Below are 25,930 nucleotides of genomic sequence, written 5' to 3'. Positions count from 1 at the left end.
GGACACGTGTGGGCCCGCACGTGCCTCTGCTCCGGCCCCGCCCCCCCGCGCTCCCATTGGTCTGGACGCTCTGCCAGGGGGCGGGGTTTCCCCGCCTCTCCCCTGTCTCCTCCCTTCCCATTGGTTGGCACCGCCTCCGGCTCTGCCCAATGCGGAGGCCGCTGGGAGCTGATTGGCCGGGGGGGTGGGGCCTGAAAGCCGCCCGCCCCTTGTGGCCCCGCCCCGCAGCCCCGCCCCCGCCTCTTCGCCAGCAGCCAATGGGCAGCGGGCAGGGCGCTTTACGTCATGAGGGCGCAGCCAATCAGAAGGAGGAATCCAGGCCCGGGTGCGGTTACATAATGGGGCGGGGGGGAACGAGCGTGTGGGGACCCACGTGGGGGCGGGGCTGGAGCTTGAGTGACGTCGGCGATTGGGCGGGGCTATGTAATTACGGGCGTGGTTATGCAAATACACGCGTGGGTCATTTAAATGGGCGTGGTTAGTATTAAAAATGGGCGGGGCTTACGAAAGGGGCGGAGCTTTGCAAGGCGGCGGGGTCGGGGGGGTCCCGAGGGGCCTCGTCCAACCCCAGAGCCCCCCCCAGGGGCCATGGGACCCCCCCAGGGCCCCCTCCCCCTTCCTGGCCCTCCCCCCAATCCCCCAGGGCCCCCCCCAAGCTCACAAACCCCCCCAAAACCCTCCCAAAACCCCAACCCCCCCCATTCTTAAACCTCCCCCAAGCCCCCAGCCCCCCATTAATGAACCCCAAAACCTCTCAGCCCCCTCCCCCAGAAGCCCCCATCCCCTCCAGGCCCCTCCCACGCCCCCCCGAGCTGCCATAACCCCACAGCCCCCCCCCCCCAAAACCCCCAACCCCCCCTCTCTGTCCCCTCCTCCCTTTTTCGGGGGGGGGGGGGGGGGGGGGGTTTAAAACCCGCAGCACCCAGACCCCCCCCCCCACCCAACCATGCTGCGCACCCTCCTGCTCCTGGGGGGCTTCTTGGCCCCCGCGCTGCCCGCTGGTGAGTGACCCCCCCCAAATCCCTGCCCCCCCCCTCAACACCCCGAGTTCCAGAGCCATGGGGAGGGGGGGTTCAGCAGAGCCCCCCCAACATTTTTATTCCCCCCCCAGGTCCCCACTGGGAGTACGAGGGTGAGTAAAGCCCTCCCCCCCCAGCACCCACAGACCCCCCCGTGCCCCCCCCCCGTCAGACTCCTGGGACCCCTAAAATGAGGGGGGGGGGCGAATGGGTGCAGCCCCCCCCTTGTGCCCCCCCCCACACTTCTCCCAGACTCCTGGATCCCTTAAGATGGGGGGGGACACACACACAAATGGGTGATGCCCCCCACCCCTGGCTACTGGGTCCCCTAAAATAGGTGTGGGGGGGGATGAGTGAAGCCCCCCCCCCCCCCCCCAACACCTGGGTCCCGTAAAATGGGGGGGGGTCTTCCCCCATTCACCCCCCACCCTGCTACGGGATGCCTGGATCCCCTAAAATGGGTGGGGGGTGAATGGGTACAGCCCCCCTCCTGTGCCCCCCACCTTTCACCCCCTCCTAAAATGGGGGGGGGGGGATGGGTGCCCCCCCGTGTCCCTCTCCAATGGCCCCATTGTCCCATTGTCCCCCTTTACATAAGGTCCGGGCCTCGCTCCTGCTGCCAAATCCCAATTAAAATCCTAATCCCGGTTTAACCCCCCCCCAACCCCCCCACACCACCGGGACCCCACGCGTGTCCCCAAGGGGGCCATTGTCCCCGCTCCCCCATCCGGAAAACAACCCCTCCCCCCCCCCAAAATAAAGCTCTTAACGAGGCCCAAAGTTTCCCCTTGGTGGCCTTTTTTTTTGTTTGTTTTTGGGGGGGGGGTTGGGGGGTCCCTTCAGGTCCCCACGGGCAGCAGCAGTGGCCCGAGGGCCACCCGGAGTGCGGTGGCCACGCGCAGTCGCCCATCGACGTGGAGACGCGGCGAGCACAGCCCGACCCCTCCTTGCCCCCCATCCGCCCCCTGGGCTACCAACCCCCCCCGGGGGCCACCTTCACCTTGGCCAATAACGGACACACGGGTGAGACCCCAAAAGTGTCCCCCGACCCCCCCCAAATCCCAGAGCCCCCCCAGGATCCCCCTCAGACCCCCCGATCCCCCAGACCCCCAAAACCCCTCAAACCCGATCCCCCAGACCCCCCTCAACCCCCCCCCTTCAAACCCCCCAGCCCCATAATCAGCTCCATAACCCCAAAGACCCCTCCGGACCCCCCAAAACCCCCTACCCCCGATCCCTTGGACCCCCCCGACCCCTCAGATTCCCCCCCAGCCCCATAATGAGCTCCATGACCATAAAGACCCCTCCCCTCCCCCCCCCCCCCCGTTCCCCAAGTGTCCCCAAACGTCCCTTTGTCCCCGCAGCGGTTCTGGTGCTGCCCGGTTCGGGTCTCCTGGAGGGTTTGGGTCGCTCCTTCGCTGCTGCTCAGCTCCATTTCCATTGGGGGCGGAACGGGACCCCCGGGGGGGGGGGCGCGGAACATCTGCTGGACGGGCAGCGGAACCCCGCGGAGGTACCGGGGGGGCGGGGGGAAATGGGTCTGGGGGGGGGAAATGGGTGGGGAGTGGGAAATGGGTCGGGGGGGGCAGGGAGATGGCTGAGGGAATGGGGGGTTTGGGGGGGGGGGGGTCTCTATCCCTCCCCATCAGAGCCGATGAGTGTGGGGTGGGGTCTTGGGGGGGGGGGGGTGACTCGAGTGGGTGGGTGGGTTTTTTTGGGGGGGTCCCCTGCTCTCTGCCCCCTCCCTCCCCCAGATGCACGTGGTTCACTACGACTCCGAGCGCTTCCCCGACGTCGCCGCAGCTCAGCACCACCCGGGGGGGCTGGCGGTCCTCGGCGTCCTCCTGGAGGTCTGTAACCCCCCCCCCAAAAAAAAACCCACAAAAAAAACACCCCGAGACCCCTCCCTAAATCCCCCTGACCCCCCCTTTTCCCTCCTTCCCCCCCAGCTGGGTGCTGACCCCCACCCCGCCTACGACCGCATCTTCAGCCACCTCGGGAGCATCCGCTACGCTGGTGAGCGAGGGGGGGGGTGAAAATAACGAGCCCCGGCAGCAAGGAAAGCCCAAATTATTGCTTTTTCATCCCAAAATGTTGTCGTCGTCCTCCCCCCCCAGGTCAATCCACCCCCATCCCTTCCTTCAACATCCAGGATCTCCTCCCCTCCCGCTTGGATCTTTATTATCGCTACAACGGATCCCTCACCACCCCCCCCTGCTCCCAGGGGGTCCTCTGGACCCTCTTCAAACACCCGGTCCGTATCAGCCCAGCTCAGGTAAGACCCATTTTAAGTTGAAACCCGAGGATTTGGGGACAAAACCTTCACAATTTTCACGATTTCTCTCCCCCCCCCCCCTCTCCAAGCTGGAGCAGCTCCAGGGAACCCTTTACTCCACTCAGGAAGAGGCTGAGGAGCCCCAACCCCTGGTGAACAATTTTCGGGAGCCTCAAGAGCTCAACCAACGCTTGGTCCTGGCCTCGATCCCCACGGGTGAGAATTAACACGTGTGGGGGGGGGCAAAAAGAACCCCCCAGGGTGGGGGGTTTGATGCTTCTTGCACCCCAAAACTCACTCCTGGCAGCGTTTTCCTCTTGCAGAGCCTGAGGGGTATTCAACAGGTGAGCTGAGGGTGAAAAAAGGGGGGGACACGGGGCAGGAGGGGGGGTTTAGACCCCCCCTCATTATGGTTTTTTTTTTGGGGGGTGGGGGGCGTGCAGGTGAAGTCATTGCCATCGTCATCGGGGTGGTGGTTGGGTGCCTGGGACTCTTCCTCGCTGGACACTTCGCTGCCAAGAAGTTGCGGTGAGGGGTTCACCCCCTCCCTCCCTAACAGAATCACCCCCCCCCAAACCCAAACCCAAACCCACCCCCCCTTCCTGGAGGATGTGTGGGGGGGTGGGTTTAGACCCCCAAAATCGGAGGGGGGGTGGGTGTGGGGGGGTTTGACCTCAGTTTTTCCTCCCCCACCCTGAGGCAGCGCTCGGCGGGCGCAGGCGCAGGACGTGGTGTTCAGAGCCTCCTCCCGCCGCCCCCCCTCGGATGGAGCCCGCTTCTGAACGACCCCCGACGGCCCCCCAAACCCCAAGACCCCCCCCCCACCTCGCCAAGAAACCACTGGGGAGGGCTCAGCCCCCCGGCAGCACCAACTCCAATGCCACTTCAATAAATCCCCCCCGGTGGATTCGTTGGGTTTGGAGGGAATTTGGGATCAATCTGGGAGCAGGACTCTTGGGGACCCCCCCCCAAGAGGAGCAGGATGGAGGGAGAGTGACCCCTAAAGCCCCCTCTCCCCCCCCCCAAATCCCCATCACAGAAGTGGCCTCAGCCTCACAAAATGGAATTTAATCCAAAAAAATAATTTACACCCCACCCCCCAAGTGACTCTGGCACCCATAGAAAAGGGGGTGTGGAGCTGAGCAGCCCCCACCCAAGGTCCCCTCTGCCCTCTGGGGGACCACAAGCCCCCCCAAAATGTTGTTCCCGCCCCCCCCCTCTGTGGGAGGGGACAGGGAAGCAGCAGGGGGGTGACAGGCAGCGTGGTGGCAGGGTGACACTCAGTCCTCACAGGGTCCCCGCAGTGCTGAGTACATCATCACTCTGCTGTCCTCCTCCTGCTTACCTGTGGGGGGGGGACACATCAAAATAAAAAGGGAGGGGGGAGTGGGGGTGGAATTTGGATCCCCCCCTCTCCCCAAGCCTGGAGTTGTCACCTGCGTGTGACAAAATGGCAGCAGTGCCATTCCCCGACTCGTTTCACCCATTGCCCCCCATATCCAAACCTTGGAAGGAGACAAATTCCTCCCCCTCCCCTCACCCAACTCCCCCCCCGTGGTGCTGCCACCCCCCCCGTGGTGCCAATGTCCCCAAGCTGTCCCCAAGCCCGTACAGGAGAGGCACTTGAGGAGGTTGTGGAAGGAGCCCCCGGCGGTGAGGAAGGCCCAGAGCGCGGTGCCGAGGGTGAGGATGAAGATGGGGCCCAGGGTGGCCTCGTAGCGGGGGTTCAGGAAGGTCTGGGGACACAGGGGGGGACATGTCACCTCCTGCCACCACCCCACCCCCTTCCCAGGGTGACAAACTCCCCCCTTTTGGGAGCAGCCACCTCGGGAGCGCTCACCCTCGGGACTTCCACATCCCCGCTTGGGAGCGCGACCTCCCCCCACACCACCCCCTCCTCCCACCGACCCCCTGGGGGGGGTCCTGTCACCTCCTGCAGCCACCCGGGTGGGTCTGGGTGACACTGTGGGTTTGGGTGACACCGTGGGGGTCGGTGGCACTCACCAGGCCGGAGGTGAGGAGGTGGGAGGCCACCACCAAGCCCAGGCAGCCGTAGCGACACCGCTGGCAGGCGTCGAAGAAGATGACGCCCCAGAAGGTGTGGAGCAGGAGAAGAGCCATGGCGAGGAAGGCTGAGGGGACAGGGACCCCCCTGAGACCCCCCCCCCACCTTCCTCTTCCTCCTCAGTGTCCCCTCAGGCTTGGAGACAAAGGGGGTGACAAAGGAAAGGGAGGGGAGGTCTCACCAGAAGTGATGAAGTAATAGGGGGAGTCCCCGTGGATGCCGACGGTGCCCGGCCCCACGGCCTCAGCCAGGAGGTTGGTGAGGGAGAAGATGGAGCTGCTGAGGCCGAAGGACAAGCCTGAGACTGGGGGGAGAGGAGGGGTAAGGGGGGAGAAGGGAAGAAGGAGGAGGGAGGAGAGGGGAGGGAGGAGGAGAAAGAAGGAGGAGAGGGAGGGAAGAGGAGAGAGAAGGAAGGAGGGGAAGGAGGAGGAAGGAAGGAGGAGGGAAGGAGAGGGAAGGAGAGGAGGAAGGAAGGAGGGAAGGAGAGGGAAGAGAGGGAAGGGAGGGAGGAGAGGGAAGGAGAGGGAAGGAGAGGGAAGGAGGCAGAAAGGAGGCAGAAAGGAGGCAGAAAGGAGGCAGAAAGGAGGCAGAAAGGAGGCAGCAGGGGGAGGGCTCTGACCGTAAGCCATGTGCCGCAGGGAGAGGGGGGAGCGCCCGTCCTCGCTGAGAGCCGCCAGTCCCTCGTCTGCCTTCCTGCTCGGGAGGGGGAACCGGGGGGTTATTTGGGGAGAAAAAGGTTCGGTGGAGAAGGGGGAGGAGGCGGGGGAGGGTCCTTACTTGAGGAGTTTGAAGTAAGCGAAGCGGAAACTTTCCTGCAGGAGGACGGAGAGCGCGGCCCCCAAGAGCAGGAGCCGCTCCTGGGGGCGGGGGTCCTGGGGGCCGCTGAGCTGCACGGCCACGAACCAGAGGAGAGAGGAGAGGAGGAGAGAAACCAACCAGAAAAACGCCCTGGGCAGGGAGAGAGAGAGGGACAGCGAGGTCAGGCTCAAAGAAACCCCCCCCCAAAAGTCCCTCGGTCTCCCCCAAAAAGGTCCCATCCCACACACCCCCCCCTCAAACTCTGAAAGGTCCTCAAAGGGCTCTGAGCACCGACACAAAAGCTCCAGGGGTGCTCCAGGGCTCCCCAAAAGCCCCTCAGCAGGACCCCCCCCCCCAAAAGCCCCTCAGGACCCCCCAAAAGCCTCTTAGGACCCCCCAGAAACCCCTCAGGACCCCCTCAGAACTCCCCCAAAACCACTTCAGGACCTCCGCTCAGGACCCTCCCAAAAGCACCTCAGGACCCCCCCAAAGCCCTTCAGGACCCCCCCAAAAGTCCCTTGAGACCCCCCCCCCCAAAAAAAACCCCTTGAGACCCGCCCCCCAAAAAAACCCCTCAGGACCCCCCCAAAAACCCCTCAAGACCCCCCCAGATCCCCTCAGGACCCCGCACGACCCCAAAGGCCCCTTCCCCTTCCCCCCCCGAGCCCCCCCCCAGGCCTCACCCCGCCACCAGCACTATGACCCGAAGCGGTTCGGCCGCCACCGTCAAGAGGACGAGAGCGAGAGCGGGTCCGAAGGCGATCCCGGCGCAGCCGAAGAAAACCGCGGCCCCCATGGCGGGTTTGGGCCGGGCCGGGCCGAACCGGGGCCGCGCAAAGCACTCTGGGAGTTGTAGTCAAGCTTACCGCGCCGCGCAAAGCACGCTGGGAGTTGTAGTCCGGTGCAGCGCCCTCTGGCGGCGGGAGGAGCCCCCCGGAGGACTGGAGGGGGTGGGAAAAGGGCGGGAAAAGCCCCCCCAAATAATACGGATTTTTATTTAAATATTGCTTGAAATTATAATTTTTTTTCCGGCGTTTGTTGTGTTAATTTTAATTCCGGTTGAATTTAATTCCGATTAATTCCGATTTCTTTATTTTATTTATTTTCCTCTTTTTCTGGTGTATTTTAAACTTCTGTTGTTTTTTTACTTATTCCTATCCCATTTTTCCAACTTTATTCTATTTATTCTTATTCCTTCCATTCCCTTCACTTCCATCCTATTTTTTCCCCTATTCCTTTTATCCTCTTTTATTCTTTTACCCCTAATTTATTTATTTTTTTCCCTGCCATTCCCCTTCCCATTTCTCCCACTTTTTTCCTCTCTCGGGGCTGAACCCACCCCTCAAATTCCACTTTTTTTCCCCATTCCTCACTTTCCAGCCTCCCCCTTTTCCCTTCCCCCCCCCCCCCCCTTCCGCAGGAATTCCACCTCCTCATTGTTCTGGAAGCATCCGATTTCCCAGCTGCTTTTCCTGGATTTGGGGCTTCTTCAAGGATCAGCCCCAGCCAGCTCGGGGTTGGGAAGGGCAGGTCCTGTCTGACCAACCTGAGCTCCTTCTGTGACCCCCCGACTGGGGGATGAGGGGAAGGCTGTGGATGGGCTCTGCCTGGACTTCAGCAAGGCCTTTGACACCGTCTCCCACAGCATCCTCCTGAACAAGCTGTCAGCCCATGGATCAGCCAGGAGCTCTCTGTGCTGGGTCAGGAACTGCTGGAACGGGCCCAGAGAGTGGTGCTGAACGGGGCTGATCCAGTTGGCTGCCATGGTGTCCCCCAGGGATCAGTGTTGGGCCCAGTGCTGTTCAATGTCTTTAGTGATGATTTAGATGAGGGGATTGAGTCCACAATTAATAAATTCACAGATGACACCAAGCTGGGGGGAGTGTGGATCAGCTGGAAGGCAGGAGGGCTCTGCAGGGGGACCTGGACAGACTGGAGAGTTGGGATGATCCCAAGGGGATGAGGTTCAACACAACAACCCCACGGGGAGCTCCAGGCTGGGCACAGAGTGGCAGAAAGGGACCTGGGAGTCTGGATTGCCAGGAAGGTGACCATGAGCCAGCAGTGTGCCCAGGTGGCCAAGAAGGCCAATGGCATCCTGGGCTGGTGGCCAAGAGGTCCAGGGAAGGGATTCTGCCCCTGTGCTCAGCCCTGGTGAGGCCACAGCTTGAGTCCTGTGTCCAGTTCTGGGCCCCTCAGCTCAGGAAGGAGCTTGAGGTGCTGGAGCAGGTCCAGAGAAGAGCAAGGAGGCTGTGAAGGGATCCAGCAGAATTCCTGTGAGGAAGGGCTGAGGGAGCTGGGGGTGTTGAGGCTGGAGAAGAGGAGGCTCAGGGGAGACCTCATCACTCTCTGCAACTCCCTGAAAGGAGGTTGGAGCCAGGGGGGGGTCGGGGAGGTATCAGTGGGATAAGAGGGCTCGGACTAAAGAATTTTTTCCTAATATCCAACCTAAACCTCCCCTGGCAGAGCTGAAGCTCTGGTTTAGGTTGGATATTAGGAAAAGATTCTTTGCAGAGAGGGTGATCAGACACTGGAATGCCCAGGGAAGTAGTGGATTCTCCGTGTCTGGAGATCTTTCCAAAGAGCCTGGATGTGGCACTGAGTGCCATGGGCTGGGAACCACGGGGGGAGTGGATCAAGGGTTGGAGCTGATGATCTCTGAGCTCCCTCCCAACCCAGCCCATTCCAGGATTTGGTGGCACCTCCTGGATTATTTTTTTTTTGTGGTTTTTTTGCTGTTTTTTTTTCATTCAATTTTTATTTTCCCTCCCAGTTTTCCAGCCTCACCCCATCCCACCAAATCCCTTTGGATTCCAAGATTTATCCTCAAAAACCAACCCCCAACCCCCTGGATGCTCCCTGATTGCTAAACCTGGAATATTTTAATTTTTCCCTCAGGATTTATCCCCAAAAAGTCCAATCCCTGCGGGGGTTGAGAGCTTGGAGAGGAGTTTGGGGGAATCCTTGGCTTCAAATCCCAAGGAACTTCCAAGGAATCTTTGGGCTGGAAGGAATTCCAGTGCTTGGCTCCAGATTCCTGGGAATGCTCAGGGCAGGATGGGAGCTCCAAGGGAATCCATGGCTGGGAAACACTGGGAAAAATAAAATAAAGTAAAATAAAATAAAATAATAAAATAAAAATTAAAATAAAATAAAGGTAAAATTAAAAAATAAGATAAAGGAAAAATAGAATAAAATAAAACAAAAAATCAAAATGAAATGGCTTGTGTAGAATAAAATAATATGGAATAAAACAATATAAAATAAAGTAATACAATGACAACAAAATAAAATAAAATAATAACAAAAGAACAATAAAATAACAATAAAATAGAAAGAAATAAAGCTCAACACAAAATAAGAATAAAATAAAAATTAAATAGAATAAAATAGAAGGAGACAGAAAAATTGGAATCGAGTGAATGAAATTTAAATGAAGTGAAATTTAAATTGAAATGAGGTAAAATAAAACAACAAGTAAAATAAATAAAATAACAAAGAAAAAATGAAATTAAATTGAATGAATAAAATAAATAAAATTTTAAAAGAAAGTAAAAAATACATAGAATAATAAAATAAAAACATAAAATAAAATAAAATTTAAAAATCATAAAAATAAAATAAATAAAATAAAATAAATAAATAAAAAATAACTCAAATCAAATCAAATCAAATCAAAACAACCAATCACCACCCCAAACCCCCTCCCACCCCTCACCCAACTTCCCCCCACTCCCTCACCTCACCTCCAGTGGGACCTTTCTGCTCTTTGCCCAATCCTGGAGATTTTTTGGGGCTCTTTCCTCTGTTGGAACCTGACAAGAAAAAAACCTCCAATTATTTTTATTTTTAAGTTTTTTTTCCCCTGGGGCTCAGCCCTGTCCCGAGTCATTTCCTGCCTCTGCCTCTGCCTCTGCACAGCTCCAGCACCACCCGACTGGAGGATGAGGAACTTTTTCCTTGCAGCTTTTCTGCTCCTTCGGTTTTTATCAGGTGAGAAAAATTGAATTTTTTTCCTCCCTTTTTCTCCATTTATCCCAACTTTTATCCTCACGCCCCCAGGGAAAGGGGAAAGGGGGAAAAAAGGGATTTTTTGGGGGGGGTTTCTGAGAGATAAAAGGCTCAGGCAAAAAGTAACCTCTGGGGGAAGAGGATGGGGTTGGTAAAATGAGGGGAATTGGGTGAAATAATCCTAAAAAAAATGAAATTATGGATTAAAGGAGGAATTGATGAAGTCGCAGCCCGGGCGGGGTTGGGGAATGTTTCCCACATTGGACTAAAAATCCAGCTGGAATTCCCAGCTGGGAGATGTGCAGAGTGCTGGAGAAACTGGGGAGAAATTTAAATTTTTTTTTTGTTGTTGAGTTTTGGGGTGGGGATTTTGGGGCAAAAAGGGGAGGAATCACCACGGGAAATCCCCAGGGAAGGAACGAAGCCAATGGGGTAAAGACCAAAGTGCTGGGGGGGTGATTTCCAGCTGGAAACACTTTAATTTTTTTTTTTTATTTAATTTTATTTTTTTTCCCACAATCCAACCTCTTTTTTTTTTTTTTTTTCTCTGTTATTTTTATTCTGGCCCCAAATCAAATTCCAAGTGGGAAGAAAATTCCTCCCCGTGCTCCCTGCGTGGGATAAAGAGCCCGGAGCCAGGAAAAGGGGAGGGAGAGGTGGTGGAAAGGGGGGGGAATTTTCACCCATCAATCCCATCTGGTCCTAAAAAACTCTGGGAGGGAATCCAGGCTGAAATGTTTATTTTTGTGAATTAAAAAATCCCTAAAAAATGGGGATTTTGGGTGGGTGGGGAGAGGGGGGGATCCGGAGCTGCAGCTGGGAGCATCAGTTATAAATGAGAGGATTTGAAGTTATTTTATAAGTCATGTTTTAATTAATAGAGTGTGATTAATGATTAAGTAGTATAGATAATAGTCTAATTAATGTTATAATGAAAACTATAATTAATATTATGATTCTCATGATCTTCATATACTCAGATTTTCCCATCTAAACTCACCCATCCTCATCTCTAGGGCTACAAATGACTGAAAACCACCTTAAATGACTAAAAACTACTCCAAGTTTCTACAAACGACCACAAAATCCTAGAAAAATATTATTTTAAAGTATTTAATTTCCAGTATTTATTTATTTATCCCAACATCCCCCCCCCAGGGCTGCTGGGGGCTCAGCAACCCCCCAAGGATTCAGCCTCAAACCTCCCCAATTCCTCTGCTTTAGAAGACCCAAAAAATAAAAAAAACAATAATTTCATCTTGTTCATGAGAAAAGGGAAGCGAGCAGCTCAACCTGACCCTTGCCAACCACAGGAAATTAAAAAAAATAAATAAATTAAAAAAAAAATATCTATTTTTAGCAGCCTAAAAAAAAGTGAAGCTCCCGTTGGAGCGAAACACAAAGGAACCAAGCAGCCAAAAATCACCTTTTCTTGACCCAAAATGAAGACAAATCCCACCTGGGATGAGCTCCAGGGGAGGTTGGATCCTGGGAAAAGGTTGATTTAATGGCAATTAATGAATTTATCCCAGAAATTAATCAGTGGGGGAGGAGGTGGAGCCGTGGCGCTGGGTGAGTCCTTGGTGTTTTGGTTGAATTTTTAGGGAAATCTGAAATAGAGGAAGAGGAAGAGGAGATCACAGAGTTTTTGTATGACTACGCCTCCCGTTTTGGTGAGAAACTGGAGAATTTTATTATTATTCTTATTATTATTAATTATGATGATGATGTCAGATCATTTGACACCACGGCGGGTGGACGAAGCAGAGCCCGGTGGCTCCAGGCTGGTTTTTTGCCTCTAAAAAACCAAATTAGAAAAAAAAAAAAGCAGCCAAAAATCCTGGAATTTGTGTTCTGCAATGAAAAAAAAAAATAAAATAAAAATCCAAGCCCTGGAGTTGAAGGGATAAAAAAAAGGTTGGAAGGAGATGCCCCCAGCCAAGGTCCTGGTGGAGTCAGAGCGTGGCAGAAATTCAGTTTTTATTGAGGCTGGTTCTGAAAAAAATGCTAAAATCAGTGACTAATATAACAGAAATTAAATTATTTGTATTCCTGGTGATTTATTTCCATCCCAAGGGGCAAAAAAATGCTGAAAGATGGGGTGGGACAGGGCAGCTGCCCCGACCTCTGCACAAACCTGGGGATAAAGAGAGGAAATTCAGGTTTCTTGCAGCCTGGGTGATGTCCAGGAGGCGAAGCTGGGCTGAGGGGTGGGATGAAAACAGGGAAATGAGGTGGAAAAAATAAAACTGAAATTAAAAATGAGATTGGAATGAGCTGGTGCCCCCTTTTCTCCTCCCAGGTGATTATTTATATGCCACAGCAGAGTATTACCCCGAGAACACCACCTTCATCCCCACCATGGATTCCTACACAGTGAGTCAGGAAGGGATTTTCCCTTTCCCACCCCCAAAAAGGAGATTTTCCTGCCCAAAACGCTGCCCTGAGGAGGAGCAAATGAGCCTAAAATGGGGATTTCTTTCCCTAAATCACCCAAGGACTCAATGGAGTTGAGTTGGCTCACCTTGCCAAGAGGTTTCTCCCCCCCCCTTCCCAGTAAAAACCAGTAGGGAGGGGTTGGAAGCTCCTCAGGGGGTGGATTTGGCTTTTAACAACCCCAAACCAAGGTTTTTTCAACCAATTTTCTTTTCCAGTGGGTGGAGGAAGAGCCGGAGGACTTAGAGGAGGAGTCACTGGGATTGTCCCTCAGGTGCCACCTCCCCCTGGTTGTCACCTTCAGCCTCCTGCCCTTCCTGCTGTGACCCTTCAGAAGGTACCAAAACCCTCCTGGAAAGCACCAAAGTTTTCATGATTTCAAACAAAAAAAAAATTTAATTAGAAAAATATTTTGACCTCAAACGCTGGGGACAACCCAACCCAACCCAACCCAACCCAACCCAACCCATCCCAACCCAACCCATCCCAACCCAACCCATCCCAACCCAACCCAACCCAACCCATCCCAACCCAACCCATCCCAACCCAACCCATCCCAACACAACCCAACCCATCCCATCCCAACCCAACCCATCCCAACCTAACCCATCCCAACCCAACCCAACCCAACCCATCCCAACCCAACCCATCCCAACCCAACCCTTCACCACCTGGGGATTTTTGGGTGTTTCTCTTTTTTCTCTCTCTTCTTTTTGTTTTGTTTCTCTTTTATCTCTTTTTTGGGGGTTCTGGACCTCAACAAATCTCATATTTTAATTTTTTTTCCCCTCTTTCCAGGAGGTTTGGGCAAAGAGCAGCAAACCCAAGGAACCCAACGGCGCCGCCATCTCCGGTTTCAAGGCCCTGGGGGACACTGAGGAGAAAAACTTTTCAGCAGCTTGGCTGGATGATGCCTCCCCCCGAGGTGTGCAAACCCCAAGGAGCTTCGTCAGGGCCAAGATATTTCCTTTTTCCTCTGATTCTTTTGTAAATATCAATTCCTGCCAAGAAAATCCCTCCCCGTCCCGCGCCGAAGCCACCGCCGCTCTCCGGGGACAGAGCCACCGACTCCGGGGTCACCTCACCAAGAAAAAGCCAGGATTGGGTGGAGAATATTCCACTTTTTTTCTTTTCCCCAGGATCCCATTCTCACCCAAAATCAGCAACGTTGAGTGTGAAAAGTTGGGAAAAAACCCAAAAAACAACAACCCAAAAAACTCCGACCCAAGGAGCCCCCGCGGGAGAGAAGTTGGGTGGAAAATGGTCAAGAAATTGGGAGTTGGAGGCTCCTCGTGGCTTGGTTTAGAGGGAAAAAAGGAAAAAAAAAAGGAATCCAACACTCCTGAGGTCTCCAGTGCTCTTTTTTGGGGAAAAAATAATAATAAAAAGAATTGGTCTTGCCAGGTCTTGGAGGTCCCGAACTGAATCGACTCAAGGGAGCTCCCGGTGGCCTCGTCCAAGGGGTCCCCAAAGCTTGAAAAACTCTTGAGATTTGTCCAAAACCTGGAAAAAAAACCGAAAAAAAGGGAAATAAAACAGCAGGGGAAGTCTTAGGGATCGAAATTGGGGGTTGGAGGTTTCTTTGATCCCGTTTTCCTTCAGTTTTCCCTCTCCAAAACTCTTCCTGCTCCCCAAAGTGTTGATTTTCTTTTCCCCCACCAGGCAAAAAAAAAAACCAAAAAAACCCCTGGAATTTAAATCCTGCCTCAGTTTCCCCACCCAGCTTTTCTTCCCCATCCTTTCAGCACCTGGAGAGGAAAGAAATTCCATTTTTTTCCACCCTTGGGTGACCTGAGCCTCAACCCCCCCAAAAACCCAACAACCCCGGGGTAAATATCCCCAAATTCAATTTTTTCACCTCATTTTTAACCCTTTCTCCTCAAAAAAAAAAAAAAATAATAGGATGGACTCTCCTGATTTGATCCCAAAACAGGAAATATTTTCTCTGCTCAGTTTACACAAAGATTCCCACGTGATTTGGGGTTTTTTTGGTGTTTTCAGCCACCTCCAGGTCTTTGTGTCTCCCAAGTTCAAAAGAATTCCCAGCTAAATATTTACAGCAGCCCCAACAAGCTGGGAAAACACTGGAAAATTCAGGATATTGGGGACTCCTGGGGCTGATTCAGCACCAAAGCCCAAAACATAAAATAATTCTTGAATATTAAAAGCAAAAAAATTTAAAAAAAGTTTTTTTTTCATGTTTTCTGCCTCTGAGAAAGGAGAAATTTCTCCAAATTTAGCTTGATTTTGGCCTGAAAAGGAAGGAGAGGTGCTCTGAAAATGAGGGAAGATGATGGGAATTCAGCCCAAAAATGGGAATTCAGCCCCAAAAATGGGAATTCAGCCCAAAAATGGGAATTCAGCCCCAAAAATGGGAATTCAGCCCCCCAAAAAAAGGAATTTCTCCCCCCAAAATGGGAATTCACCCTTTCCATGCCCTTATTTGGTGCCTTCTCTCTATTTTTGGGGTGCATCCCTCCCGTTTTGGGGTGTACCCCCTTTCTCCCCTCCCATTAACAAGGGGTCCAAAGCCCCCCCTTCCACCCCTCCTATTATAAAGGGGTGCGACCCCCCCCCCTTGTACCCCTCCCATTTATAAGGGGTTCAACCCCTCCCATTAACAAGGGGTTCAAACCCCCCCCCTTTCACCCCCTCATGCAATAAGGGGTGCAGCCCCCCCCTTTCCCCCCTCCCATCACTTAAAGGGCTCCATCCCCCCCCTCCCCCCCCCGTTTCCTCCCCCCCATTCGCCCCCTCCCCAATTTCCCGCCCCCCCCTCGGGACGCCACGTGCCTCGGGCACGCGCAAGGCGGCCCCGCCCCCCCCCTCCTCATCCTCCTCCCCCGCCCCCAGCGGCCCCCCCTGCCATCTCCGTGTGACTGACAGCTAGGCCGACCAATAGGAGGGCACCACCCTGAGAAGACGCGACCCAATCACAAGGGCGTCTCGTCGGGAAGCCCCGCCTTAGGGGCGGAGCCCTCTGGGCGGGAGGGGGCGCCATGCGCCATGTCATGGAGGTTCAGTGTGCGAGCGGCCATTGAAGGGGTCGGAGCTGCGCGTAGAGCGAGGCGGCGGCGAGCGCTGCTTCCCGCGGCCTTTTCCCTTCGTTCCTCCTTCCCGGCTTTATCCCTCAGCGGCACCTTCCTCCACCTCCCGCATCGTGCAGCCGTTCCCCCGCCGCGGCCACCCTCCCTCGCCAAGTGCGGAGCCGCGGGAGGGGGGGGGGAGATGGAGATGAAGAAGCGAATTAACCTGGAGTTGAGGAACAGAGCCCCCGAGAAGGTGAGGGGCGGCGGGGCTGGGGGGGCCGCGCTCCTTCCCCCTCCTCTCCCCGCACCGCACCTCCCCTCACGCCGCCTCCTTTTAGGCCGTGCGGGCCCGGCCCGGGCGCCGCCGAATCTGGGTCAGCCGTGGCGCAGGAGCCCCGGGGAGGGGAGGTGGGCGGCATGGGGACACCCCCCACCCCTCACCCCCGCTTCTTCCCCTCCTTCCTCCGCCCCTCGGCGACAACTTCGCCCCCCGAAGTTGGCTGAGAGAGGGGAAGGGAAGGGAAGGGAAGGGGGGGCCCGAGTTCCACCGCCGTTAATCCCCCCTCCCGCCTCCCAACTTGCGGAGTAAACAGGTCACGGCCTTTAGGTTTTTGGGTTTTTTTTTCCCGCCCCCCTCTTCCAATCCTTTAATTTCTTCTAATTTTATTGATTTATTTTTTCCCCCTCTCTTTTCCGCCCTGCGTGGCGTGGCTCCGCTTTTCCTGCCACCGCCCCCGGGGGGGTTGGGTGCGGGTGTGTGGCCCCTGAACGAGGTTCCCCCCGCACCCCCCATTGCCTCCTCTTCCAAAAATGGGGAAAAAAGGTAAAAAACCTGGAAGCCCACGTGCGCTGCCAGCGTATCCCCCCCCCTTCCCCTTCCATCCTCCCCAGGGACCCAGCGCATCCCCCCCCAACCTCCCAGCCCCACGCGTGGCTCTGGGGGTGTAGTGGGGTTGTGGCTTTTTTGGGTGATTTTTAGGTGTTATTTTGAATCGAGGTGGGGGAGAGGAAGCAGCACCCGCAGCCTTTGGCTCACCCAGGAGTAAAGTCCGGGTCCATCGTGTGGCTGGGAGGCTGCTCCGCTTCTTGGGGGGGCAGGGGAGGGATTTGGGGTGAAAAGTCCCTAAAACGGTCAATTTCCACATCAGTTTCTCTAAAGTTTCGCAGCCCAGGGACCTGAGTGAGGTCTGGAGGTGGCGTTTGGGGTGAAGCCCCTTGAAGTGTTGTTCCAAACTTTGTGCTTGTTTGCAGTCGTGGGTTTTGGGGGGTTTCGGTTTTTTATTTTTTTAATACTGAAAAAATAAAACAATAGCCAGAGTTTGCTTGAAACTGGGAAATTTTGGTGCTCGGAGGCCCAGCGGGTTGCAGATGTTGTTATTTAAAAAAAAAGCGAAGGGGAAAGGAAGAGTCTCCTTGTTAATGTCCTTTTTAATGAGCCTGGGTATTCCGCTCGGAGATAAAATAATTTCAGATTAATTGGCTGCTCCTTGTTCTCTGTGCCCTGTATCGATCAGCTGGCTGAGTTGAGTGGCTTTGGAGTGAGGAAATTATTTAATTGGGGCTTAATTAACCCGCAGGAACTCGGGGCTGAAATAATCTGAAGCCAGGAGGTTGAGGATTCAGAAATAAAAAAACCTCAGTTTGAAGATGCACAATGAAATGACTCAGATTTTAGGGACCAGGTTGAGTTGTGGCTTCTGCCCGGGGTGAGGTGGCACTGGAGGAAGGGCTGAAAATCTCCATGAGGGAAATCTGGGCTTAGATGAGAGGTTTTTGTTCAATTTCAAGCACGTGAAGAGCGAGGGGGAAAAAAAAATTATAAAAAACCCCAACCAACCACCCAGGTGGGTGTCGGTGATTTCAGCTCCCAAGTCTTAAATCTCACCCAAAGTGAGGTGAAGGTGGAGGAGTTGTTGGGGCAGGTGGTGGGTTTGGTGGGTGTTGAGTTGACTTTGGTGTCCTGTTGGAAGGTGACAGAGTTGGTGCTGGATAACTGCCGGTCAAGCAACGGGGAAATCGAAGGCCTGAACGACTCCTTTAAGGAACTCAAGTTTCTCAGCATGGCCAACGTTGAGCTGACCTCACTGGCCAAGCTCCCCACGTTGAGTAAGCTCCGAAAGGTGGGTGTGGGACCCTCAAAATCATGGGTGTCAATCCACAGTGGGACTTGCAACACCCAACGTTGAGCTTGGGTGGCGTTTCCGACCCCCGAAACCGCGTCGGGTGCCGTCGAGTTGGGTTTTTAAAAGATCTGAAGCTGGTTTGGGTGTTGATTGGGTTTGGGCACCCACTCTTTGGAGGTTTTTGTGAAAAAGGTGGTGGGTGGCCCCGTGTTGCTGAGAGGGATGGTTGGGAAGAGGTGGTTGTGTTGCAGTGAGCACCAAGGTTCCGCGTTGTCCTAAAAACGTGGAATTTTGAGGAACTTTTTCGCCGCTGGAGCGTTCAACTTGTGCTTGGTGACTTGGGGGGCTCTCCCAGACTTTGTATCCCAAAGTTTTTGGATCAAAGAAGAACTCAATCTGCAGGGAACAATGGGAAAATGTCAGTTGTTCCAATGGTTTCCTCTTTCCCAGTTGGAGTTGAGTGACAACATCATTTCCGGAGGCCTGGATGTCCTTGCAGAAAGATGTCCAAATCTCACATATCTAAATCTAAGTGGCAACAAAATCAAAGATCTTGGCACTGTGGAAGCTCTTGTAAGTACCAAGTAAGAGGGGCTGATGGAAAATGTCCAAAAAGAAATAGTGCTTTAAAATCAAGATGAAATTCATTCATTTGGATGGCTCTGTAAGGGCTGAGGATGAGCAGAGGAAACAGCAGAAAATGCTGCTTGGCTGTTAGATATTCCATTTAATTTGGGTTTTCTCTGGCCAGCTGAGGTGAAACCAGCCTGGTTTAGGTTTGTGGGGATCCCAGTTGATTCCTGGTTGTTGAAGACAGGGTTTGGGAACATCTGGCTATGGAATTCCTCCTAGGAGTGGGATGGATGGATGGATGGATGGAGTAGTTTTGGAGCTTCTCTTTGGTCTTTGCCAAGCAAATAATCCTCTTCATTTGTGAAGGAAAAGCTTGGCTCCCAAGCAGGTTTTGTTGAGCTGTGGGGTGATGTGGTCAGGCAGGAGCAGAGCTGGAAAGCAGCAGCAGTTTGCTCTGACTGATGGATTTATATTTGAGGATTTTGATTTTTGATTTCTGCAACTGCTCCCCAAAACTCTTCACCTCCTGGTAGTTTAACCCTGTAGGGAGTGAACAGATGAAAGCATTTATTTTATTTTATTTTATTTTTTTTTTACCAAAGCCAAAAAGGTTTGATGTGTAAAGTCTGAGTAGTGCAAAAAAAAAAAATTAAAAAATGAGTTTTTCTTGTTCAGAAAGCAAATTCTGGAGTTCAGCATCTTGCCAACTGCTGACAGAGTGCCTGTAACTGAAGGACTCTGCCTGTTTGCTGAAGGCTGCAGGAGCTGGGAAGTTTTTGCCTGCAGAAAAAGGTGTTGCAAACAAACCCCAAACGTTTTGGGCAGGCTCTGCATGGGGTTTGGTGCTTCCAGGGTGTGTTGGGTTGGAACGTGCTGAGGGCTTGGTCTGCAAAGGCAAAAATCCCCAAAGTGAGAACTCCTCAGGAGCTGTGACTCCTGCAGACAACTTTTTGAGCTGAATTTGTGTTTTATGGGGAGCAAAATCTCTGTAGAAAGAGGGGCTGGGGATGAAATGCATCCTGTAGCTGGCAAAACCTGTGCTCAGGTTCAAGTTTTCCTTCTCTTTTCAGCAAAATCTCAAAAACTTGAAGAGCCTTGACCTGTTCAACTGTGAGATCACAAAACTAGAGGATTACAGGGACAGCATTTTTGAGCTGCTTCAGCAAATCACATACCTCGATGGCTTTGATCAGGAGGATAACGAGGCTCCAGACTCAGAAGATGAGGATGATGAGGGTAATTTCCTGCAGAAAGCTGGTGGGAATGCAGCGTGGGGTGCAGTGACTTCTGGAACACATCAGCAGGGTTCTGTGCTTGTGTTTCTGGAGCTCTGATCTGGGGGGTTTGGTTGGTTTTAACTCCTGGGAAAGGTTTTCAGTCTTCTTGCAGAAGTTTGAATCAAGATCTTTTTTAGAAAGATGTAAATATTCTCAAGATAAGTTGTTTGGGGGAAAAAAAACAACAAACAAACCTCTGTGAAAGCCAAGTCATCATAGTCACAATGTGAAAATCAAACAAATGCTTGAAAATTGGGGATGAAGTTGGAAATTGTGTTAAATCACCTCAGCATGGCTTGGAAGTTGCTTGACTGAAGTGATTTTGTGCTGCAGAGACAGAAATAGAGATGTGATCTCTGTGGAACTGTTCCACAGTCATAGGAAGGGTAATGCATTCAGCTGGTTTTGCCTTTAAGTATTTTAGGGTTTGGCTCTGCACAGAAGCCTCTTCCCCCTTCCACCAACTCAGTTTGCAGCTGGAGTTTGCATACAGAGCTGCTTTGGGCTTTGAGAGTTTTGCCCAAGGCTTGGGATGTAAAACCATTGGTAGCCTTGCTTCAGGGGGAAGCATTTTAAAGAGTAACTCATGGAAATCAAGCTCCTTTCCCACAGGTTGCCTGCATTTAAAAAAAAAACCTTCTGGAAAAAAATAAATAAAAAAAAAATCTAGAGTTGGCTTCACCTGGTGTGGGTGAAGTTGTAGGAAAAGAGGATTTAATTCAGCTTCACTTTGGGTGCCTCTTTTTACAGAAGGAGATGAAGATGATGATGATGAAGATGAGAACGAAGCTGGTCCTCCAGGGGAGTATGAAGAGGAAGATGATGAAGATGATGGGGGTTCAGATTTGGGGGAAGGAGAAGAGGAGGAGGAAGTTGGTCTTTCCTACCTGATGAAAGAAGAGATTCAGGTAAAAAGTTTGTAAATCCTCCCAGATCCAAGACAAGGAGAAAAATCTGCCAACAGATTGGTGTCTGGGGTCAGACAGAGTGGGGAGGAGCAGAGTAGGTGGAGTGATGGATTCTAGAGAAAGTCACCCAAAAACAAAGCCTTGACTGGGGCTGGTGCCTGTCAGGTACTGGGTGACTTGCAGGGTTTGGTTCACCTGTACCTCAGGTAAGATGAAGCAAAGGAGAAGTCTGGGGGGTTTGGGTTTGTTTTGGTTTTTTTATTTTTTTGTCACTTCATTTTCCTGGTGGTGGTGTGAGGAGCTGTGGACACCAGCCCTGAGGATCTCAAGCAGCACTGTGCTGAAAAGGAAATGGAGGGGTCTTAAGGTAGAAAATAGAAATGTTTTACAGGTTTTGGAGTTTGGGAGAGAAGGGAAACCCAAGATTTCTTGCTCTCCTTCAACATCTCCAGGGGGTTTGGGGGGAGAAGTGTCTGGCACAGATTGTTGCACCTCTCAGCTCACAAAAGCCCTGAGTTTATCTCCCATCAGCTGTGCAGAAAGTCCTCAAATAATTCAGAGTTCTTCATTTTTCTTGTCATTTAAGCCTCTGGTTGAAACACAATTGGTAAAGCTAAGACTTCAGATCTGCTCTGAAGCCCAGAACTTCAAGGTGGTTTTTAGTGAGTTGAAAGGAAAACTGGAGCTGTTTGGCACCTTTGTTGCCTTTTATTCATTTTATAATTCTGCAGTTGGATAAGTGGGAAAAACAAAGCAGAGAAAAACCTGAGGCAGGTAACAGGCTGGGTGATTCTGTACTTGTCCAGATGCCCAGTGCCTCCCAAAAATAAATGTGGAACAGGAGCTGAACAGTCAGATTGTGTGTAGGCAAAAACCTGGAATCAATTAAAAATAAATTTCATGCTTTTTGCAAAGGATGAAGATGATGATGATGACTACGTTGAAGAAGGAGGTGATGAGGAGGAAGAAGGTAAGTGCCCGAGCTGAGTGGAACAAGAGATTCTCTGCAGGTTTCTGGGAGAAATTTAGTGCCAGAAATGAGAAATTTAGTGGCAGAAATTGCTCCTTGGCTGCTCTGTTCCTGTGAGGTGTTTTAGGATCAGTTTGAGCAGGTAGTGAGGGAGCTGTGCAGGATTTGATTTTTTTTTTTTGTCCATTCATAGAATAAAAATAAGAAGTGACAGGTTTTCAAAGTCTTGTTGCTGGTTTGGAGGGTTTGGTAGAGTTCTGTTTGCTAGAAGTGGGTGACTCAAGTATTTTTTCATAAAGAAGCTTTTTATCTTGTTTGATAAGGACCTGGAAGAAGTTACACATATTGCCCATTTCTTTTTTGCACCTTTTTGAGGTTTCCAGGTGTTGGATCCTCCTGCTCTGTTCCAACAGACCTTGAAACAACATCTCAAGCTTCCTGTTAAAATTATTTGCCTTTTCCTCTGAGTTTTGCTTTTCTGAGGGTTTGGGGCTCCATCCTAATCCTGAAACTCTTCAGCAGCCAAGTTTTATGCTAATCCAGACCTGTGTAAGATGTAGCTAAATTCTAGAATGCCTCCCCAGACCATTCTGCAGGCTTGGCTTTGTGGAGCAGTTTTTGGAGCTGTGTCTGGCTGAAATCCTGAGGAAATAACGTTCATTTTGCACTCCTCAGACGTGCAGCCTTTGGATCTTTTAAAAAAAATCAGGTGTTCAGGGGGTGATGAGCTGCTGGAGAATAAAAATTGACAAAATTGCCATTTCCTGATGTGGCCACAAGAGAGCAGAGTTTGCTGACCGAATCCAGCAGCTTCCTGAGCACGGGGTCGGAGGGGTTAAATCAGAAATCGGAAAAAACGTCGAATTAGAAAACGTTGTTTCCATTGGAGCTCTCAAACCCATGTTGACAAACACTTATTTTGGGTTTTTTTGGTACACCCACTTGGTTCTCCTCAGCATCCCAGCTTAGCTTCATCTTGGTTGTGCATGAGCTCCATAAAGGAGCAACTTAAACTGATTTTTAAAATCATTTTGTGATGTTTGGAGTGGAGAACTCCAACCACACCTTCATCTCCTTCAATTTTTCTCTGATTTTTGGGGTGTCTGAGGGAGTGAGGTCCATGCCTGCCTCTTTTCTGTTAGCAGAGGGTGTTCGAGGGGAGAAGAGGAAACGAGAGCCTGAAGATGAAGGAGAGGAAGAGGAGGATTAAAGGTGTTCCAGCCCCAAGTAGGACCAGACTCTTCAGTTCCAGACATGCAATAGTGATTATGCAGCTCTCTTATGTCTCCATGTACCATAGATGTCCCTACAGAAGAGAATATGTTAACTTTTTATAGGAAAAAAGTGTGGTTTTACTATTCTTGCCCTTTTTATCATTCCAAATAAGATATAATAGCCTGGTAGTGAACCTATGTGTAGGAAATCAATTTTCAGCCCTATAATCACTGAAGCCATTGTCAGGTTTTTTCTCTCCTTTCCCCCCCCTTCTAGACTTTTATTTGGAGCTCTTTAATTTTCTACAAGCTTGCTGTGTTGGTCATTAGCCCAGAGCTGAACCACCCATTTCACATGGTGTGAATTTCCTTCAAGATTTTAAAGTTTTTATACTAAAAAAAAAAAAAGAAAAAAAGAAAAAAAAAAAAAAGTGCTGAATTTCAAAAAATGCTCCATGGGGAATTCCAGTCTCTTTTCAGTGAGATGTTTGACTGAGTTTACCAGGGATTCTGTTGGAAATTGATTCCACCTTTATCTCAGCTTTCTAAAAGGTGACTCCTGAAATATTTTTATTTTTTTTAAAGCCTTTTTCTCCATTTTGTGTGTTACATCCTAAAGCCTCAGTGGGTTTCAGAAGGTATTTTTTCCTGCTTGTCCAAGTGGTTGGGGTTTTGCTGGAGGATACCTTCAGGAATGCATCTTGGCAAACTGAAAGGGTTGTAATCTCTAGGTTTTGCCCCAAAACATTGATTAGAGGTTTTACCAAAACCAAATAATCTGTAATTTTCAACCATTTCACTCAGTATGTGTTAAATGTTCACTCCCTTTGCTCTCATGGGGTCATTTGGGGAATTCTGCAGCACTCCTGCTATCTGGCTGGGCAATATTTACATTTTAATGCAGATGTTAACGGGTAACTCCTTCATTTTTTTTCAGACAACTCCTTCCCCACTTTTACAGAATCTCACAAGGCAGAAAGTTGACCCATGAGTTAATCTTTCCTCACCTTTTCAACTTCATCCATCTGGTTGTAGGCAAAACATTCAAGCTTGTGTATAATACCAGGTAATAGTTTAGGGTTTTTTTATATCAAATGGCTGCAGAAACTTGTTCTAATGGGTACAGTTGGTGCAAGTACAGTGCAGACAAGTTCTTTTTGTTTGGTTTTTTTTTCCTGGCAGCCTGTGACCACCAGGTCTTGGTAATTCTGCCCCAATGGATTCATGTTTTCTCTTGGAGCCACTGCAAAAGAAATTTCAGACACAGAGCATTCCTCCTTCAGCTCCCATTTGGAATTCCACCAGTAGTCTTGCTCTAAAACCTAATTTACATTGTGTCACATAGGTACTGAACCAAATAACACACACAGCTTTATTCAAGAGAATTATTTTTATATGTCTTGGCTGACAGTAGCTGCCATTAAACTGGGGGAGACACCTTGGCTGGGAGATTTCCTGGGCCTAAGAAAGAGTCAGTCACCTGTAGCTCTGTTACCTGTGAATATTTAAGAGTTGTTTCACACTAGCAGACTTTTCAATGTGACTTCCAGCTCTTCAGATACTGCAGGGTTGAAGTTCTGCAAAGCCAGAGTTCTTGTGTGGTTTGGTTTGGTTTGGTTTGGTTTGGTTGGGTTTTTTGGGGGTTTTTGGTTTTTTTTCTTCCCCCTCCCTCCCTCCCAGAATAGAGCCTTAAACCATAGTTCCTCACCTGGGAAGCATCACTGGTCTGAAGGGATTGCAGAGGGCAACAGACCTGGAAATGAACTGAGAAAAGGGGGGGTTGAGTTATTTTGGTTTTCTTTTTTTTTTTTTTTTTAAACTATCTGTAAAGACACTAGAAAAGTAGAGGTAAAACTACATCTGCAGCCACAACCTTGAGTTCCTGTGTTGGTGTGTGAGTACTGAATGAGTAGAACCCTTAGGTAAGTGCACATCCTAGCTTGTCGTGGAGGCTCTGTGTTCCAGGCAGTTGCTTTGTGCTCAGCTTTGAGGTAGAAAAGTGTTTTTTCCCATCTTTTTTCTTGCTTGAGTTGTTTGGGGTTTTTTTTGTTCTGTTTCGGTAGTCTGGGCGAATGATTGAAACCTGTTATAAGTGTGTACTTCCAAGTACCTCATCAGGGGATTTTTGGTTTTTTTTTTCCATAACAGTCTTTTCCTGATGCATATAAAATGAGTTGGAAGCAGGGAAAAAACAAACAAACAAAAAAAACCAAAAACCAAATCTTTCCATTTAAGAAGTAAAAATTGAGTCTTCTTTCAGCCAGCAAGTCCAGTTTGGATACTGGATGAGGGCAAAACCAGAATAAACTTAGGTTTAAAAGGTTTAACAGACCTTCCCCAAGACTTCAAGCTTCCTAAAAACCAACCTGTAGAGTCGTGCATCAGCCTCTCCATTAAAAAGGAAAAAAAAATTAAAAAAAAAAAATCTGAGCCTCACACCAACTCTAAAGAACTTTTGTCTTTTCCTCAGCATTTTACCATCACTGAAGTGTAGTTTCCTATTTGTCAGCTTGGCATGCAATGAAACGGAGTTGCATTTTTTAAAACTTAAGTAATACAGAGCCTCCAGATAACTTTTGAAACTTTTTTGCTTGGTGGGTGGTCTTTTCATGCAAATATGTAAGGGTGGGTTTTATATTTTGTAGAGGTTTTTGTCCTATTTTAATGCTCTTTGTATGGCAGTATGTATATAGTGTGTTTTTGGTTCCTTCTCAAACTCTTTCCTTAAAACTTTGGAGTAACTGATTTTGTGCAACTGTGTTTTGAATAAAGCCATGGCAGTGTTAAATTAAAGAAAACAACCCTGCAGCACTCTTCTTATAATTTTTAGTTGTAACAAAACATGTTTCCTCCTCACTTGTGCTGTAAATTTTAAATTAAAAAAAAAAAAAGTTTTCAAACTGAATTATTTCAAATAAATTGAGACTATTGTGTTGAATTACTTCTTTTAGTAGGGACAGACTGGGGGATCTCGTAAGGAATGGATTAAGAGCTAATTGGTTTTTTTTTGTTACCTGCAGAATTTCTGCCTCTTTGTGCCTGGAACTTGGATTTTATGTTACTTTGGTTCTTGGTAACGTTGTCACAGTTGAGGAAGGATGGATGAGAAGCACAAAATGAGGACTGGATACTTTAAGAATGTTTCCAGATGGGTTTAAATGTAGAAATGTGTGTTGGAGCTCTGGAAACCAATACAAGTGTAGCTGAGCTGTGCAAGTCTGAGGCTTGAGAA

General features: G+C 50.5%; 3 protein-coding genes and 1 long non-coding RNA gene across 4 annotated transcripts; 2 read left to right on the top strand and 2 right to left on the bottom strand.

Moving 5' to 3' along the window:
* The first annotated feature begins 937 nt into the window (after nt 1-937).
* CA14 (carbonic anhydrase 14) lies at nt 938-4,076 on the top strand. The gene is made up of 11 exons (XM_030464974.1): nt 938-1,001; nt 1,112-1,132; nt 1,863-2,042; nt 2,384-2,532; nt 2,774-2,869; nt 2,969-3,035; nt 3,137-3,294; nt 3,384-3,510; nt 3,618-3,638; nt 3,738-3,822; nt 3,998-4,076. Exons 1-11 carry the CDS (start codon nt 947-949, stop codon nt 4,074-4,076), a joined length of 1,038 nt encoding a protein of 345 aa, XP_030320834.1. The 5' UTR covers nt 938-946.
* A 478-nt stretch (nt 4,077-4,554) lies between these two features.
* Nucleotides 4,555-7,002, bottom strand: APH1A (aph-1 homolog A, gamma-secretase subunit). The gene is made up of 7 exons (XM_030465096.1): nt 6,841-7,002; nt 6,137-6,307; nt 5,979-6,052; nt 5,541-5,663; nt 5,299-5,426; nt 4,907-5,030; nt 4,555-4,639 (listed from the first exon to the last, which is right to left on the bottom strand). The coding sequence occupies exons 1-7, from the start codon at nt 6,951-6,953 to the stop codon at nt 4,575-4,577; spliced, it is 798 nt and encodes a 265-aa protein (XP_030320956.1). The 5' UTR covers nt 6,954-7,002; the 3' UTR covers nt 4,555-4,574.
* Nucleotides 7,003-9,026: 2,024 nt separating this feature from the next.
* LOC115599663 lies at nt 9,027-12,829 on the bottom strand. The gene is made up of 4 exons (XR_003988559.1): nt 12,693-12,829; nt 11,628-11,778; nt 9,899-9,972; nt 9,027-9,249 (listed from the first exon to the last, which is right to left on the bottom strand). It is a non-coding gene; the product is annotated as an uncharacterized LOC115599663 (long non-coding RNA).
* Nucleotides 12,830-15,574: 2,745 nt separating this feature from the next.
* ANP32E (acidic nuclear phosphoprotein 32 family member E) lies at nt 15,575-25,633 on the top strand. Its single transcript, XM_030465024.1, has 7 exons — nt 15,575-15,886; nt 17,604-17,753; nt 18,207-18,329; nt 19,400-19,565; nt 20,357-20,514; nt 21,430-21,484; nt 22,630-25,633. Exons 1-7 carry the CDS (start codon nt 15,611-15,613, stop codon nt 22,692-22,694), a joined length of 993 nt encoding a protein of 330 aa, XP_030320884.1. The 5' UTR covers nt 15,575-15,610; the 3' UTR covers nt 22,695-25,633.
* Nucleotides 25,634-25,930: the final 297 nt, after the last annotated feature.

Source organism: Calypte anna, chromosome 25 (assembly GCF_003957555.1).
Source record: "Calypte anna isolate BGI_N300 chromosome 25, bCalAnn1_v1.p, whole genome shotgun sequence".
Lineage (NCBI taxonomy): Eukaryota > Metazoa > Chordata > Aves > Apodiformes > Trochilidae > Calypte > Calypte anna.
This window is presented reverse-complemented; position numbering and strand designations above follow the sequence as displayed.

What these genes read in the sequence shown, in the direction of transcription:
- ANP32E (XM_030465024.1), top strand. Translation starts at nt 15,611, where the DNA reads ATGTCATGGAGGTTCAGTGTGCGAGCGGCCATTGAAGGGGTCGGAGCT. An exon ending in TGATGAAAGAAGAGATTCAG is followed by an intron (nt 20,515 to 21,429) that starts GTAAAAAGTTTG and finishes CTTTTTGCAAAG; the next exon opens with GATGAAGATGATGATGATGA. An exon ending in AGGTGATGAGGAGGAAGAAG is followed by an intron (nt 21,485 to 22,629) that starts GTAAGTGCCCGA and finishes TTCTGTTAGCAG; the next exon opens with AGGGTGTTCGAGGGGAGAAG.
- CA14 (XM_030464974.1), top strand. Translation starts at nt 947, where the DNA reads ATGCTGCGCACCCTCCTGCTCCTGGGGGGCTTCTTGGCCCCCGCGCTG. An exon ending in GGCCCCCGCGCTGCCCGCTG is followed by an intron (nt 1,002 to 1,111) that starts GTGAGTGACCCC and finishes TTCCCCCCCCAG; the next exon opens with GTCCCCACTGGGAGTACGAG. An exon ending in GGCCAATAACGGACACACGG is followed by an intron (nt 2,043 to 2,383) that starts GTGAGACCCCAA and finishes TTGTCCCCGCAG; the next exon opens with CGGTTCTGGTGCTGCCCGGT.
- APH1A (XM_030465096.1), bottom strand. Translation starts at nt 6,953, where the DNA reads ATGGGGGCCGCGGTTTTCTTCGGCTGCGCCGGGATCGCCTTCGGACCC. An exon ending in GTCATAGTGCTGGTGGCGGG is followed by an intron (nt 6,308 to 6,840) that starts GTGAGGCCTGGG and finishes CTCCCTGCCCAG; the next exon opens with GGCGTTTTTCTGGTTGGTTT. An exon ending in CCTGCGGCACATGGCTTACG is followed by an intron (nt 5,664 to 5,978) that starts GTCAGAGCCCTC and finishes CTCTCCCCCCAG; the next exon opens with TCTCAGGCTTGTCCTTCGGC.